This window comes from Melopsittacus undulatus, chromosome 6, assembly GCF_012275295.1.
Source record: "Melopsittacus undulatus isolate bMelUnd1 chromosome 6, bMelUnd1.mat.Z, whole genome shotgun sequence".
NCBI classification, from domain to species: domain Eukaryota; kingdom Metazoa; phylum Chordata; class Aves; order Psittaciformes; family Psittaculidae; genus Melopsittacus; species Melopsittacus undulatus.
The window spans coordinates 69,558,651-69,576,217 of record NC_047532.1 but is presented as its reverse complement, the minus strand read 5'-3'; the positions used below and the strand labels follow the sequence as shown (position 1 = coordinate 69,576,217).

At 43.4% G+C, this 17,567-nt stretch overlaps 1 protein-coding gene across 1 annotated transcript in view; it reads left to right on the top strand.

Moving 5' to 3' along the window:
* The first annotated feature begins 834 nt into the window (after positions 1 to 834).
* The window catches only part of LOC101881667 (glypican-5-like), a 333,120-nt gene continuing 316,387 nt past the window's right edge, over positions 835 to 17,567 (top strand). The window contains exon 1 of the mRNA XM_034063862.1: positions 835 to 1,003. Coding sequence (XP_033919753.1) covers positions 835 to 1,003 — 169 coding nt within the window. The remainder of the gene's footprint in view (positions 1,004 to 17,567) is intronic.

The following is a 17,567-nucleotide window of genomic DNA, read 5'->3' as shown; positions in this document are numbered from 1 at the left end:
ACAGGGATGCTGGGGAGGGACTATTCATTAGGGACTGTAGTGATAGGACAAGGGGTAATGGGTTGAAACTTAAACAGGGGAGGTTTAGACTGGATCTAAGGAAGAAATTCTTTACTGTAAGGGTGGTGAATTACTGGAATGGGTTGTCCAGGGAGGTTGTGAATGCTCCATCCCTGGCAGTGTTCAAGGCCAGGTTGGATGAAGTTTTGTGTGGCAGCATGCTTTAGTGTGAGGTGTCTCTGCCCATGGCAGGGGGGTTGGAACTAGAGGATTTTAAGGTCCTTTCCAACCCTAACTATTCTATGATTCTAATATCCAGCCTAAACACCCCAAGTACATCTTGAGGCTGTTTCCTCTCGTCCCACCCCTTGCTCCTTGGGAGCAGAGCCCAGCCCTGTCCTGGCTCCATCCTCCTGTCATGCAGTTGTAGAGAGCAATAAGGTGCCCCCTGAGCCTTCTCTTCTCCAGACTGAACCCTCCCAGGTCCCTCAGCCGTTCCCCATCACACTTGTGCTCCAGGCCCCGCACCAGCCCCATTGCCCTTCTCTGCCCCTGCTCCAGCACCTCAATGTATCTCTTGTGGTGAAGGTCCCAGCACTGAACACAGGATTCGAGGTGTGGCCTCACCAGTCCCAGTACAGGGGTTGATCACTGCCCTGGTCCGGTTCACACCATTGGTGGGGGGCGGTGGCGCCCCTCGCACCCCGCGGGCGGGGCCGGGGCGGGGCGGGCGGCGCTCGCTGAGGAGACGCGCGGGAGGCGGGCGGGAAGCTCCGGGACCGGCACACGGCCCGCGCCCCGCAGCGCTCCGGCCCGCGGCCGCTGGGGTGCGAGATGGCCGCAGACGGGAGCCGCGGGGTGCTGGGGCTGTGGCTGCTGGCAGCGGCGGGGCTGTGCGGAGGGGTGGCTGCGGGCAAGTCCCCCAGCTGCCACGAAGTGCGGACTGCGTTCCAGCTGCGGCAGATCGGGCCCCTCAAGCTGGTCCCCGACGTGCCCACAGCCGGTCAGTACCGACGCACCCTGGGGGGGGGGTTGTCGCGGGTAGCTGCGGAGGGTCAGGGTCGGGGGGGGAGCTTTGCCGGCCGGCTTGCCTTAGTCTGCACTCTCGGAGCGGCGGCGGGTCCTCTCCGGGTCCGGCGCCGCCGTCTGTGCGGAAAGACGGTGCACCGCGGCTCCCTGCATCCAGAGCCGGCTTCCCTGCCGGGGGCAGGTAACCACGAGCTCGGTGGCTTTAGCACCCTTCTTGCTACAGTAATTGTCCAAGATCGCGGAATGACTCCTCGGTTTGTGCGGGTATCGATTGCTGAGCGCCACCGTAAGCACTGGGCCTTTTTGCCCCGCTTTTAAAACTGGTATGATCACTTTGCTAAGTACCTGAAGCAGAGGCTTTCTCCTGTAAAGGATTCCCTTCTTAAAAGGCAAATTGGTAACCGTGTTGTTAAGGAACGCTTGTGCTGCTAACTAGAGGTAGGGATCCTCAGGCAGGTTGGTGATGAGTACATTGTAGCTTCTGAATTAGGAAGAGTTATCTTGCAGGTGAATTGAGAAGATTGCTTTAGGAAAGGCAGAGGAGCACAGTCGACAGAGCTCAGCTTTTGCTTGGATAGAGTAGTGAGTCTGCGGTACTTGTGAAAGTTGGTTAGCAGAGTGGTGTTCCCTTTTGCCTTGCCATACAGTTCCTGAACAATGCATGGCAGCAAGGAAATGGGAAAGTAACACACATAGAATAAGAGATTACTTTTTATTTGTGTATTTTACAATTACCCTGTAGAATTCATTCATAAGGGGATAAAGTACATCATAATGTCAAAAAATGATTAAACTCTTGGGAATGACCCTGTATCAAGATAATGAAGTCACATCCCTAAGTCTTACACATTCTAAGAAAACGCTTACAAGAGCCAGAATGAAAACCCCAAAGACTCTCAGTATCCTAAACCAATCTCTAGCACAGTTGCCTGTAGGTGTGTGGTGGTATAAATGTCAACTTGGGTTATAGCCTTATTATTTTTTCACTTTTTTTTTGTTTTCACAAAGTGGTTCAACTCAAAGCCTGTGGAGTTTGATGGAAAAGCTTATCTTTAATGAGTTTTGGATGTGGTTTCTGGCACAGGTTTCGGTCTTGGGGACTAAATTTGATAGGCCATTCGGCAGATCTCTTAGGGCAACTTTTATGATTGGAAAGGGTTGTGCTGTGCTGGTGATCTTTACCTTTGCTGTGGGTAAAATAGAGATGGCACGTGGCTATAAAGTTATCCATGAGCAAGGAATTATTCCTCATTTGATAGCAAAAAGGTTTGCAGGATGGGCATTCTGAAGCTGTTCTGCTGATAGAGGCATCTGGTCACACTCATCTTTGAGAGCTGGATGTGAAAGCTAGTGAAAAAAGAGGTAAATCTTTTTTTTTTTTCCAGCCATTTTGATGCATGCTTAACTCTGTTTCCTGAACACTTTGTGGAAGAAGTTCCTCAAAATGTAATTAAATGGTTTCATGTTTTCTGTAAAGCTCTAGTGCTGTAGATGAAACCTGGGGAGAACTGGGTGCTTCTGGAAAGCAGGTTTAGATGCTGTGATGCTTCAGAAGGGTTTCATTGTATTTTTGTGTCATATTGAACTTTCCTATTGAATAACAAGCTCTCAGAAAATAAATAGCAGGAAAGGGGGTGAGGGGGAGCAATACACTTTTGAATTTTAGCTCACAAGGGTTTCTTTTGAAGAGATTGATTGGAGCAGTGAAGAGATGAGGAGAAGTGGTGCAGATTGATCTTTCCTCTTCGCTAGGTATATTCAGCTCCACCAAAGCTTGCGTGTTAATGATACCTTGCAAGGCAGTAATGCCTCCTGCCTTGTGCTCTCTTTTAATTAAATACTGAAGTGTTTTCCAGTGTTTTCATCTGGCAGCTATTATCAGTGAGTGTATCTCAACACACCCTTTTCCACACACATTTCTTTCTCTCTAGGACATTGAGGCTTATTTGTTATGTATTATAACAACACACAAATGTTGAAGCATCTCCCCTGAAGATAGTTGTCAATGTAAAAGAGGCAAAGAGTGGTGGGCAGCTGGGTGACACTGGGGAGCAGTGTGCTTAGCTGAATCTAGTGTGGGATGAAGCCTGTGGAGAGTGTCCTGTGCTTGCGTCGGGGCAATCCCCAGCACAGCTAAAGGCTGGATGGAGAATGGATGCAGAGCAGCCCCTAAGGAGAAGAACTTGGGGTGTTGAGTGATGAGAAGCTTGATATGACCCAGCAATATACACCTGAGCCAAGAAACCACCCATGTTGGATGGGGCTTGGAGCACCCAGTTCTAGTGGAATATGTCACTGCCCATGGCAGGGGGTTGGAACTGGATGAGCTTTAAGGTCCTTTCCAACCCAAACCAGTCTGGGATTCTAACTTCATGGACCAGACCTGCACTGCACTGAGGTGCTCCTCAGTTACCTGCATGTTGATTTTGGCTTGTTTTCTCTCTCAAAAAAAAAACAAACAAAAAACCAAAAAACCCAAAAAAAAACCCCAACGACAAAACCTCTGCAGTGTTCTTGTATGTTTACTAGATATTTTCATTCACAAAAGTGTTGAAAAGCCCTTGGCTAACCTCAAGCCAGTATTTATAGGCTAATACAACAAATTAACAGAGGTTTAAGACTGGAACTGCTAGCCTTTTGTATAAAATGTAGTGACAAGGGAAGGAGGAAGACTCCTAGGGAGAACACGCTTTTGTTCTTAAGGTGTGACATGAATCTAGCAGCAACCTTTCTGGAAACCACCAATTTCTGAAATGACCTCTGAGAGGTGCTCAGGGCCCTCCTCTTAAATTCCTCTTCCATACTTTCCTCTAAAAGGCATGAGAGATTGTTCCACACTGAAATCTTGTCCATTGATGAGTGCAGGATTAGGGAAGAACAATGTTTTGAAGTTGGATGGATGAAAGGCCCAAATAACAGGTATTTTTGAGCAGCAGATCTCCCTGGGCCTGCGCAAGATATTCTCTCCCATTGGGATCCCTGCTGTGATTTGGTAGCCTGCTGTTCTGGAACAAGCTGAATGTTTCAAGGTTAATCTGTTGCAAATTGATTGCTCAGGTAAAGGTACTGCTGCCTTGGCTGGGATTCAGAGGAAGGGGATTTTTTGTGTCTCTCCCCAGACTGGAAAATGAGGTAATATGTTCCTAGTCTTGTACTTCGGTTAGCACAGGCTGAGCTGGGATGTTATTGTAGGAGCTCCTTGGTTAACATTTTGATGACAGAGAATTGCATGCTGTCTCCAAGGGTAAAGGGCTGTGTTAATCCTGCCAGAGGACTAAGCCTTTGGTTCCAGGGAGTCTAGATACCTCAAACCTGATGCATACTGCTACGTATGGTACTCCTTCCAGACACGGGGCTGCTGTTAGTGATACCCTGTGAGCTCTGGGTTGTATTACGGAGTAACTTCACACTGGCATGGACTGTTTTTAAAGTTTTGTTTATTCACAGCCTTTCCTGGGGCATGGAGCACGGTGGTGGCTGCCTGTCACTGCTTTCCAGACTCACAGTAGGAAATCTGAAAGAACACAAGTGGAGTCTGTGGCTTGCCAGGTTTCAGGCAGTGAATTGTAGCAGAACCAGAATAAAAGTAACCCTCTTTATTCCTTTGGTAATCAATGTAACCACATGTCCTTCCCACTTGCATAGGCTCAGTTCTGTCTCCTTCGCTAGTCCTTATGGACTAGTGCATGACCATGCAAACCAAAGTCTGTAAGTATATGATAAACAGACTAATTGGACAGATATCTGGTAAGCAAGGAAAATGTCATTTGTGAAGGGATTCTAGGAACTCTTTACCTTCTAAATAATCATCTTGGTGAGGACCACCAAAAGGGTGGTTTGCTTGTCTTGCTGCTCTGCTGTTTTACAGAAAGCACAGAATCTGATTAAACTGTGCTCAGGGACATACTTCTGAAGGGCAGATTTTGTCCTATTAACAGTTTCTTTATTCTCTCCTGTCATCCTGCACGCTAAATCAGCAGGAGTGTTCATTTCCATGTGTATGAACTGAATGTCTCATAGCAGAGCTGGACATGCATTAACAATTTCTACATTAAAATTATTTTACTTTCTGAATAGTGGCAAGGAAGTCCTAGATTCTTACCAGAAGGTCCTTGCTGCATGTGATGCATGCATTAGACTGGACCTCATCCCATCTCAGCCTGTGGCAAAGTTCCCATTGTGTTGAGAAAGGAGCATGAGCTAGACCCCTTTTTGAATATATTGGGCAATATCTATTACACTAGCCATTTTATTATGAGATGGGTCATGCCACACTGTTTTCCTGTTTTTCTCTTTTATTGCCACTCAGCTCTTTATTTCTATCATCTTAATGAGAACACTGTAATTCCCCTGGTGAAGGTGCAGTGCTGAAATGCATTTTGCTCGCAGCAGCACTCTGTCAAAGTCACTCATAAAAAAGGCTGTCAGTTACCTTGGTTTCTGATGAACTGGAAGCTGAACCTGAAATCTGTCCTTCCTTCACTTTTCTCATCCAGAGGCAGTACCAAGGAGGAAGCAGAGCAGTCAGGGGCTGTACTGAGCAGAGGAAAAACTATGCTTTTACAGCCTGCAGCTTCTCTGGAGGAAGGATGTGTCCTTTTTTAATCTTCTCAGGATTTCATAGCACTGTTCAGGCTCAGACTGTCACAGCAAGTGTTAACCTAAAGCTGGTGATGACTGTGGATGCAGGCAAGACTTCCCATGCCTTCTATGTCTGTTTGATGCAGGACCAGCTGCCCACTCTAATGCTCTCCTGGGAGTAATCTATAGGCAAAAACTATGTTTAAACTTAGTATGTCATAAAGATGGAATTGCTGTTCTACTGCCAGATGGCAATCTATAATTCCCCTGTTCTCAGCCTCAGAAAAAGCACTGTCCTCAGTGTCTTGCATGAGCACTTGGTCCAGGTAAGAAGACTGGCTTAGTTACTCAGATCAGCCTTTCCCATAAATGTCTTAGGAAGGAATCCATGAGCCAGAATAGAACCTCCTCTTCCCCAACACCTATCTCGTTATCAAATTGAGTCGAGGGAAAGAGCCAAGTATTCCTATATTTCACATTGTCTATTCAGTCCCTCAGAAATCTTGCTGAAAAGACTATGTATTTCATAGTCTGTGTTTATTTTTGTCAGTGGCGATTCTGATGCTGAACTGGATGTTGGGCTAGAGAGCAAGCTTAGTAAGGAATGACCCATCCTTAAAATACTGGTGGCTCCCAAGAGTTTCTTCTGTAGCACCTTGCGTACTAATGAAGTTTTGCCATCAGGATGAAATTGGAAAGTAATAGAAAAATATCCCTGCCACCCCCCCTCCTCTCCCCACTGCAGTATTGAAGGGCTGAGCAGTCAGTTCATAACCAAAGGGCAGTACTAATGAAAAGGCATTAGTGTGATAAGTGGAAACAAAGTTGGCATGATGATAATGACTGTATAAATCATTAAAATAAATATGTCAAAACGAGGAAAAGCTTTTATAAAGATCAATCATGACAATTAGCATGAACCTGAGGATCTGTAAAAAGCAAGGATATATGTAAAATGCACCATGGGCAGTAAAATGGGTTTCTTAAAAATGGTTTTGCTTTTAGATGGCATAAAACTAGAGCTGTAGGTCCAAGTATTGTAGTCTTTGTAATTGAATCTTTCTCCCATGAAAGCACAAAATGACATGATAAAGTGACGCATGTTTAATAATGCTTCCACTATGTACTCATCACCAGCTTAGAGCACAGCATCTGCTTTTAGGGGAAAATACGAATTTTGGTAGTTCAGAAACAGTTTTCAAACAACAGCCAAGCCCTTGACACAGATTTTATACTTAGCCTCTCAATCTCTGTCAATTTGATTAGGTGTAACTACTTAATATGCTAGAATCATCATGATGTCCATAAAGAGATATTTACAGGTAGTTGTTTCATTCACATTAAGGTAACTTCTGAGTGTCAGTGGATGAATGAAATGAGGCACCTACCCTAACATTTAAAGATTTATCTTCTTAAGGTTAAAAAAAGATAGTGAAGAAAGTCTGTTTCCCTCTTTTACCAAGCATTTAAGACTTAAAGAAGTCAATAAATTATTTGATAGAAAAATGCAAAATATTTCTGCACAGTATCTTGCTCTGTTTGGCTCTACAAAAGTAACCTGAGCCCCAGGCGACGAGCTGGGCCCACAGGATTACATAGTACAGATTTAGGATAAGGATTTTCCTTCCTTTTGTCTGACCTGGATGTGCTAGGAAAGCTGTGTGTGATGAATTGACTGTGGCTGGACACCACATGCGACACCAAATGCCTATCGAAGCTGCCCTATCACACCCCCACCCCACCTGAGAGAAAACATAACAGAAGGCTTGTGGGTCAAGGTAAGGATAAGGGGGAGATCTCTGGCCAATTCACTGTAATTAGTGAAACAGACTTGCCCTGGGGAAATTAGTTTAATTTATTATCAGGATAATGAGAAATAAAACCAAATCTGAAACTCCTTCCCTTCACCCTCCCTTCTTTCTGGGCTTAACTTTACTCCCAGTTTCTCTACCTCAGCAGTGCAAGAGGACAAGGAATGGGGGTTACAGTCTGTTCATCACAAGTTGTCTGTCCTGCAGAGTAGCTTTTCTGCCCTTGTTAAATATGTTGTCCCAGAGGCCAGTGGTGGGTCCAGCTTGGAGCCGGCTGACATTTGCCGTATCTGACATGGGGAAAGCTTCTAGCAGCTTCCCACAGTAATGTCCCCCCCTAACCCTCAAAACCTTTCAATGCAAACCCAATGCACTATGTATGGTCTGGAGCAGCTGCAGTCTGAACAGGGAACTGATCTGTGGTGTCTGAGGAAGGGCAGTAGGACTGTGTGTCCAGACTGCTCTCTCTGTTAGGAAGATGACATGTGTCCATAATGATTTTTCTTATGGCTGTATTTTGTCTGTGTCAAAAAGAAAGCTAAGTATTTTCTGTAGCAGTAACAATACTTGGTGTTGACCCTTTGCGTCTGAACTGCTTTAGTGACGCTGGTCCTTATAACCACCCTGTAAATGAAAATAAGGACAATATCTGTATCCCCATTTTTAGGGTGTCAAATGCAACTCAAGTGGCTAAGGAGATTTTCCCAGTTCCATATTGACTCTTGAAGTCTAATGTCATCTGATGACAAGTAAACCTTCATGGCTCAGAAGTGCAGGGTAACCAATTCCACCGCTACTTGGTTTTCTTCAGCAGAGACTTGAGCTGCTTTTTGTGGGTTTACTTTTGAGATGAGAGCTTTCTGCAGTCCTATAGTAGGGTAACACCCAAAGGCTCTCTCTGATCGGAGGTAGTCTCTTCTGTACAGTGTGCTGCACAGCCATGCCAGGGGCTTTCCCTCCCTTTCTTACAGATTAATTTTACAGAGTGGTTGACTGTCTTGGGCTTCCTTAGGGCTCTAAGGGCTGTTGTACAGCACCAAGCACCTCAGCAGTATTTAACAAGTGATTTATGATGGAGCAACCCCAACTTTGCCTCTTATTTGGGATAAGTACTGTGCATATGCTTTCAAGAGAATAAATCCATCTATTTCACTGTTTCCAGTACATCAGTTTTAAAGGATAATTATTAATTACCTTCTTAGTGTATTCATACATGCATGATTAATGTGTAAAGTTTTTGCTAGTGAAATTTCAAGGCACTAATTGAAATAATACAGCACGAGTTTAAGACAAGGTTTTCTCTTGTGTTTTCATAGCTAAAGCATAGGAATAAAGAGCAACTGTAGCCAGGCAATTGCTGGTTGTGAAAGAGCTGTAAAAGACAGAAAATTATTCCCCTAGAAGTTGTCTTTAATCAGCCTTTCTCCTTGTTTCTTTTGATATGTCATTTTTAGCCTGCTTTATATGACTGTGCCATACTCTGCCTTTCTCTGTTCTTCCTGAGTTTCAGTTAATACTGATGGTTAATGTATGTATGTATTTGAAGTAAGTATATATGATTTTTGGTCTTCTAATGGCTTCTTGCTTCCTGTGATCATGATCTTTCCCACTTAAGAGTTCTTCCATCCCATGGTGGATGTGACAATTGTGGAGGGCAATCCTTCTCCCAGGAGCACATTTCTGCCATAGAGCCCCTGCTTTGCTGCACAGACCAGTGTCAAGTCCTTTAAAAACAAATGAGAGACAAATTTCAGAGAGCCATGTTCCAAACTTGACAATATTGGATAGGTCATGGTAGCTTTGTTTGGCAGCTAGTTAAATTGGATACTTCAGAACATCCCTAGATGTTAATGGTTAAATGTATTCATTGTTCCAACAAGGGCCCTATTCATAAGGAGACTATTCTCAGCTCGTTACGCATGCATAATTCCCATTAATGCTACTGAGGGTTAAGTGTGGATAGTGAGGGGGGAGAGTGAGGCTTATGTTTACAAATCCATGTTTGCACTCAGAGAAGAAGTTTTGTAATACATGAGGAATGATCATAGATCCCTTAACTTTAACGATCTTTAAATTGTGAGAATGGGGGGAAAAAGTGACACTTGCATAAGTGACTGCTACCTTGCCTGCTGTGCTTCATCAATGATAAGAAATATTACTCCAGTGCTGCTGTTATCTAATAATAGAGAAGCCTTTTGAAAGTAACTAAGTACTTGGAAATGCAGGGTTCTGATTTGAGTGGCAAAATAATGACCTAGAATCTTTAACTTCAGGAGCGAAGTTTTGCCAGCTTTTGACTTGTGTTAATGGGGGTGGTAAGATTTTGTGATTTATTATACAATATGGGTATTTTCCACAGAAACTGCTCAGATTAAGATTCCTCACTTTTAGGTGCACTTCAAAGTCATGTAAAAGCCATAAAGAAGCTAAGCATCGCCTAAGAAATCCTTTCAAGTTCCAGAAAGTGCTTGAACTACTGAGGGGTTTGAAGTGCTCTAATCTCTGACATGGGTGACGTGCTAGGCTGGCACTTTTTTGTTTTGTCACAAATCATCCATGCACATAGTGCAAAGGGACCCTGACAAAGTCATTTCACTTTTGAAAAGGGCTGCTTCTTTTTTTTTCCATACCATTCTGTCTCCCATTCACATCTACATGTTTGCTTCCACTTTGTTCAGGTCTAAGTAGCAGGGCATTTGCATAGTCTTCCTTTTGTTCTCAGTAAATATGGAGTAAAATGAGCAAGATCCGTGCTGTGAAATTAAAGCTCTGCTCCTGAGAGATCTTAAGGACTAAATCCTCACAAAAGGTACAGCAACATAGTGCCAAAGGAGCTAGTGTCCAGATCAGCTCGCCCTGGGTGTTTGTGCTAGGAAATGTGAATAAAGGAGAGTAATCTGGCGAAAACTGGGTGTAATTAGAAAAATACACTGCTGGGAGCTGCTGGAAAAAATAGGATAACAGAAAATAGTGATGAAATGGACCAGAAGTGATCGTCTGGTCTGTTCCTGCTACCTGTAAACAGGATAAGCTGTGTTAAACCAGTGATAGAAGATCACAACTTTTTTAGACTGTTTATTTCAGTGCTTCATTACCTTACTGCTTTGGGGTTTTTCCTGTTGCAAAGCATAACTTGCTAAAATACCGGCCTTTTCCTGGACATCCTATTCTTAACACCTTTCTCTTTGCAGTAACATTGATGTGTGTGGCAGCTGCTCTGGCTTGTTCTGCACTGAAACAGTGCTCTATGCATTTGCACTGGTGACAAATCCAAGTGCATCCAGCCTAAGTTTGGGACACAAGCACCTGAAATGCATTAATTTAATTCAAGATGTGGTGACCCATTAAGCATCATGACTTGATTTGGTGTCTAAGCCCAAATAACACCTTTCATTCTCCTTTGTGAACTGTACATTATTGTGAAGAAGGAATTGTGTAGTAGCTGTATATAGCATGGGGATATCAAATTCCACTCTGATTAAAGCAAAATAACTAATTCACAAATTTCCCATGTAATGGTAGAAGAGAACATGCAGAAAAAGCACTTTTTAAGTGATCAAACTCTCAAGAGCAGTGATGTTCAAAGTTGCCAGTGGAAAACTGTAGTGTTGTAGCACAGCAGCACAGAGATACCTGAAGACATGAGGCTCACATAAAGTAGGATGTCTCAGAGGTGAAGGTGTCCCTGCCCATGACAGGGGGTTGGAAGCTTTAAGGTCCTCTCCAACCCAAACCATTCTGTGATCCTGTAATCTCAAGTTTTCCAGGTAAAGAGTAGCTCTGGCCCTTAACCCTGTGTTCTTCAATGTGTAACACCTTTCACAGAATCACAGAATCCCAAGAGTTGGAAGTGACCTCGAAAGATCATCTAGTCCAACCCCCCTGCAAGAGCAGGGTAACCTAGAGTACATCACACAGGAACTTGCCCAGGCAAGCCTTGAACATCTCCAACGTAGGAGACTCCACAACCCCCCTGGGCAACCTGTTCCAGTGCGCTGTCACCCCTTTTGGGTGTCAATTCTTGAGGAATGTTTTATTGTTTCCTACTGATGTAGAGAAATTATTCTTGCTTTGTGTCTGAAAAAGCAAGGCTCAAATATCAGGTTTATGTATGCTTACATCTCCAGTTAGATTTGGTCTTGTTCCTCCAGCATTCTCCAAATAGCTACAGTACAATACTCTGCTGTGAACAGTGTAGCCATACCTGGCATGATGCTGTCCTTGAATTCAGACCATTTTCTGCTGCTTCTGGATGAGAGCTTGTGTCTTGTAACTCCAGAGCATGTATGTCTGTTTCTGAAATACTGTATGGCTATACTCCATGTAGCTTGGTCAGGAAGTCTCTCAGAGGATGAAATCTCAAACCCTTGCAACACATGATGAATCATTTATTCAAGAGCACTGAGCAGCACGTGCTTGTCAGTTATATTTTCACATGGACAGTTGAAAGGAGAGGTGTAGTCAGTCGGAAGGCAAGAGAACAAAGCATATGTAGAAACCCCACTCACTCCCCAAAACACAGTAGGGTTTTTGAAAAAAGAGGTTGAAAACCTTCATCTCAAAGTAAGGCTTTCAAATGCCTGCTACAGGGAAGGCTTTAGTCTCCTGGTCTTAGTTTTGAAGCCTGGGAAAAAAATATATCTGTTACCATGTGGAGCAGCCCAAAGTTGTATTTGGCTGAAGTATTGCACTTTCAGTTTCAAGCTGCAGTAATCAAATTTACTCTTCCTAATCTGCTTTGTCCTAGATATGTCAGGAAATATAAACATTTGCCTTCCCCAAAAGGCAGCTGTGATTTGGCTATAGCTGGTTGTGATCTGAAGCTCCCTCTTCTGCTGATCACAACCCTGTTGTACTCTTTGTCCTTCTCTGATAGAAATAAACCCCAAATGTGATGAAAAGTATCGATGTCATTTGTTGGCAGGACTATCGGTGTAGATTTGGGAAGTTTACTCTAGAGTCACTATCACAGGTGCCAAAGCATTAGTGGAGTAGCAAAGACTGAATAGGGCCAGTTTGTGTCAGTTTGGCTGCAATCCTCATCCCAGCTTCCTTTCTAGCTGCCTGCCTCAGGCCTTCCCAAATGTGGACTGACTGCAGCCAGTGCTGCCTGCCAGTGTGTAGAGCTGGCTTCAGACAGCTCTGTGGCATGGTGGACTGCTCTGTCCATCTTGAATGGTTAGCTCTGAAGCATCAGTAGTGCTCTTAGTTTTGAATGGAATAACACAAGCGAGTACTGTAAATGGTGTCTTGTTTTAGTGACGTAAGGGAAGAAACATGATTTCTTAATTTATATAGTAGGCATATAGTATCAAAAGCAAAGATAGGCTCTAGGAGAATACTGAACACACAGCAAAAGATAGTCTCCACTAGGGATTGCTTGCAGTCTAAGCAAACTAATGAAAAGTAAGTATCCTTGTACATTTGGGAAACCAAGTGTGGAGCCTATGGGACTCAACTAACATCAAACATACATTTTAGTATTGCCAAACCTTAGAGCCCACCAAAGGTTTCCACACTAGTTTTCAAAAGTTTTTAGTCTTTGTTCTTTGCTTAAAGGCTTTTGGAACATCTTCCAATGGATATTGCCTCTCTTCAGTTTTTTGGGGAAGCTGCATCTGTTATTATTCTGGCTCAAGATGTCTCGGCAAGATATAGGCCTTCCTGCTGAACATCATGTGCTAAACATCATGGGATGTATCATGTTGTGACAAGCTCTGCTGCCTTCCAGCTTGGGGTATATGGTTGGTACCCAGAAATCAGGGCATGTCCCCTTCAGGTGGGATTTCATTGTGGGTTATCTTTAATCTTCGTTCCTCTTTGCTGCTGCCCTGGGCAAAGCACCAGGTAGAATCTGCTCCTGGTACAACCACAGTATTTTCCATAGTCTAGGTGGACCAAACGAAGGAAAGCAAAAACAAATGAGGAAGGGCAGAAAGCCATTCCCACTCCTGACTTCAGAAGAACCATGTGTGTTAGTGGAAATACTGCCATAGCCCTTCATTTCATGGAGTCTAGGTTAGCTTGCTAATGAGTCTGTGCTGCTTTTTGGACCACTTAATACTGTCACCAGTTCCTTGATGTGTTTAGGGTTTTGACCTTCTATTGATTTTAACTGAATGTATGCAGTTAAAAATCATAAGTACTTGTCTGAAATCAAGTGCATGTCTCTTTAAGCAATGAACGTGTTTCTAAATTCTTTGTAGGTTCATTTTTCTGTTAGTTTTGACTTTCTTATCATGGGAAGTTGTCTGGGGTTTCCTGGTTGTGCTCTTGGAACAGGTTTCACTTGAGAGAGTCACCGAAAGCCCATTGAGTTCAGAGCTAACTAAATCCCCACAGCAGTGTGAAGCACAGCACAGGGTTGTGTCTTCAACTGCAGTTGGCTTTTGTATGATTGTTGATGCCACTGGGTGTCTCCATTAACATCAGGAGTGCTGGACAAAGCCTTTTGGTACTACATACATTGTCATTTTCCTGCCCTGTGTGCATAATATTGCTCGCTTGGTCTAGCATGGAAGAAGTTATCTGAGTATAAATCTGATTCAGCCTAGACCATCAGAAACAAGCTACCAGCCTCTTGTATGTGATCTGTGGGGCTCTCAGCTAGTACTTCTGGGGTGTGCTGTATGGTGGTTGTTGCAGGCTGTTGTCATTGCCCTTAAGTACTGTGCATTAGCCTGAGGCGGCATTTGCACATTTTGGTGCTTCTGCATGCTCACATTGAGTATTCATCTCTAGTTACTCTCGTGTACATTGGGCTCTGACCTCTTTTACTTGCTGTCAGTTGCCTTCCAATGCCCGTGGGTCCCATTTGTAGCAACAAACTCCAGTTTTACATCAGCACCACTGCTCTTGACAGCAGTGGCATTATCTGCATAAAAAAACTAAAGAGAGGGAACAAGATGCAGAGACCTTGTGATACTGCAGTCTGTTTTAATTAATGACTGTGTCATGGGTGATGAAGTTGAAGAATTGGCCCTACTGTGGGGTGCCTTGCTATTAATGAGTTGCTTAGTTTTGGTTCAGTTCTGTAAATGATTGCTATTCTTGCATGTAAATAGTATCAAAAACTTGCTGTATTTTTCTTCCCATTTTTTTGGGTATTTCACACAGATTTTTAGTATTTCCCCAATTCTTCTCCTTAAAAATAAAAAAATAAAATGGAAAGGGGAGTGGAATCCTAAAAAAATTACTTCAAGTACTGGGAAAAACTGATAGAAACTGTCCACTGTAAACCTGTGTAAAACTTAACTTTTTTGCATGATTTGAGAATGAGAAATGGCCAAACTGGTCAAAAGCAGATTTGCACTGTAAAATTAAAGCTTCAAGGAAGACTGATACATCTTTTTTAAAGGAAAGAACATACTGTCTGAGCACTTGGCTTCATGTATGGCTGTCAAGTGAGATGGCAGGGTTGGAAGTATTCAAATCTTAGAGTTAAAACGGAGGTTGGTAGTATTGTTTCTCACTCCTCCAATGCTGTTCTTGCCATTTCCCCTTCTGAGGCTGTGGCCCAAATACAGTTGCTTGGTTCCTTCAGATTCTTTTGTTTCTTCCTCCAGTCTTTCAGATTTTTAGATTGACAGATAAAAAGAATAGGAAATACAATTGAATATTAACAAATCAGTATCTTTGAAATTGTCTGTGCTGTACCACCCTGTATGAATCTTACCACAGCAGGTGAGGCGTAGTAGGAAGCAGTTGCTATGGAAAAAGAAGTCATCTATCATTGGTAAAACACTTGATGTTAACATCTGAATTATCATTAGGCTTCAAGTTGAGATGAATGAAGCAATTCACGCCTCTCAAAGCTATTTTATTTCATCTCCCTGTAGATGGACAGCTTTGTATTGATTTGCATTTGAACCATACAGAGCTAGAAACCTCCATCTTTCATTTAAAAACAGTGTCAGTTTTGCTCTGAACACTATAACCTAGAGCGTTATATGCCCATGTTTCAGTTTAGACTTTCCACCATATGGGGTTTCTATGGCACGTTCCTCAGATACTGTAAGGCAGACCTCCTTGGTGGTGAAACATCTTTAACTGTAGGTGCTTTGCGGACGTCTTACAGGATTTTCCGTCCCTGTGTACATGTTTCTCCCTTCTTATTTGATGTTCTGTTCCTTAGATCTGCGCACAAGGCAGGTTCTATGGGGTACAAGTCAAGGTGGCGAATCTCATGTGTATAGGCATGCAGTAATTTATGGTGTAGAGCAGAAGATGGTTTGGAAATTAGGCCAAAAACTGGAATACTACAGCAGTGAGAACCAGGAAAGCAACAGAAGGAAGCGGGGAAAATTTGGACAAAAAGAAGAGACTTATCAACACCCTGTCGTGCAGATACTGCCCTGAAGACTTGTATATTTTGCAGTTTCTGTTCTGGAAGCTGATCAGGGCCAGTGCCTGATGGTCTCCAGCTCTCCCACAGCCTGTGGTACTTGCTGGTGCTGCCAAATCTCTGGAGTTGTGACATCTATTTGCTTCTTACTGTTCTATTTCCTTTCCCATTCAGGGTTTCCACCCTCCTTGAATCTGCTGGCATAATTCTTGTATAGTCAAAATGGTCCTTCCATTTTGTGGTTCCCTAAGAGGAAACTTGGGGAAAGCAGATAAGAAAGTCCTAGAGATAGATTAATTGCTGAAATGATGCTCTTGGTAAGCTTTCTTCCCACATTCACAGTTAGTACATTTTCTCTCATGTATGGAATGGCTTTGTTCCTAAACTTCAAGGAGGATTTTGCTCTTAAGGCTGTCTCCGTATTGCTGATGGGCAGTGCACATACTAAGCAGAGGTGGTTGCTGCAGCACCGTGGGGTGTTGTCTGTCTCTGAGATGAGAGTTGTGGCCCATAGCCTGAGTCTTATGGTCATGCAGTGTGCTTTTCATGCAGTATGCTCCTCAGTCACCACTGGTTCATTGTGTTCTTCTCTTATTTTTCTGTTGAAGAGAGCATTTTGCATTGATGAAAGAGAGAAACTAAAATTAGTATTAGAGTTATTAAAGGCTTCAAGATATTACGAATCAGTTCTAATTTAATCTCAGCACCCAGGCATATATAATACTGAAAACCTTTATTAGGTTTCTATAATTGTGTTAAAAGTAATACCCCCAGGCTAGTATTGAAGAAAATGAATTTGCCAAGCTCTGTACATGACAGTACTGACCTGATAGCACTGCTGGGGGAGCAGGTTTTGCTCTTTGTTCAATGCTCAGTGTTTTACATCAGGCTCCTTAACTGTCAGGGGCTTAGTGCTGTTTCTATTTAAGAATGCCTTCTGTGTCATTTTGGCTGTGGACCAACAAAACCTAATCTTCAGGCTCATCGGAGGAGATAGCAGGGTGGGGAAGCCCCAGGAGTGCAGTTCCAGTGGAGATATCTGTGTACGTACTTCTTCAGGCTTTCTGGAGGAGGTGCATGTTCTTGTGGTGCCTCGGTTCAAATGGGAGTGCTAGGCAGAGCACATAGCTGTGTGTAGCTTCTTTGCCAGGCCAGCATGCAGTCAGCACAGAACACTTTGTATTCCAATCCCTTTTGGTACAGGTCTGACTTTTGCAAAAGCTTTTTAAACAGAAATTCAGAGGGGTACTATAAGAAGAAATGCTCCGAGTAACAACAGCCTAGCCCTGCAGATGATGAGTAACATTTATAACCTCTCTGCTCTGACAACTATTTGCAAACTGACTTAGTTCCTCAGCAGTGTGTATTATATCTTCACATGTGCTTTGTGGTGTCGGATCAGAGAAGTGATCCTTCCCTTGCTTCTTTTCCCTGTGACACAACAAACATATGTTAATGGGGTGAACTGGATCATGGAGCCAATCCAAGTTAAAATTAGCCTGGCCAAGAAGCTAATTTCAACCTGGGACAGCTTCTCTGGCAGATGAGAGCAGGCGAGCATGCAGCCCTGCCACTGCTGCTTTCAGCAGCCTGCTGGCTTATGCCAGTGTGCAGCGGTCTCATCTCAAGATATTTCATCAGGGTTTAGGACTTCTGGTTTAAGTGAGCAGAGTTGTTTTTTCCTATTTTTGAGATTACATCCACATGGGAAACAAATGCACAACCAAAATCGTGTCTTGAATCAACCCAGTCTGTGACAACTTTGTGAATTGGTATGAAAGTGAAGGTAAATCAAAGTATTT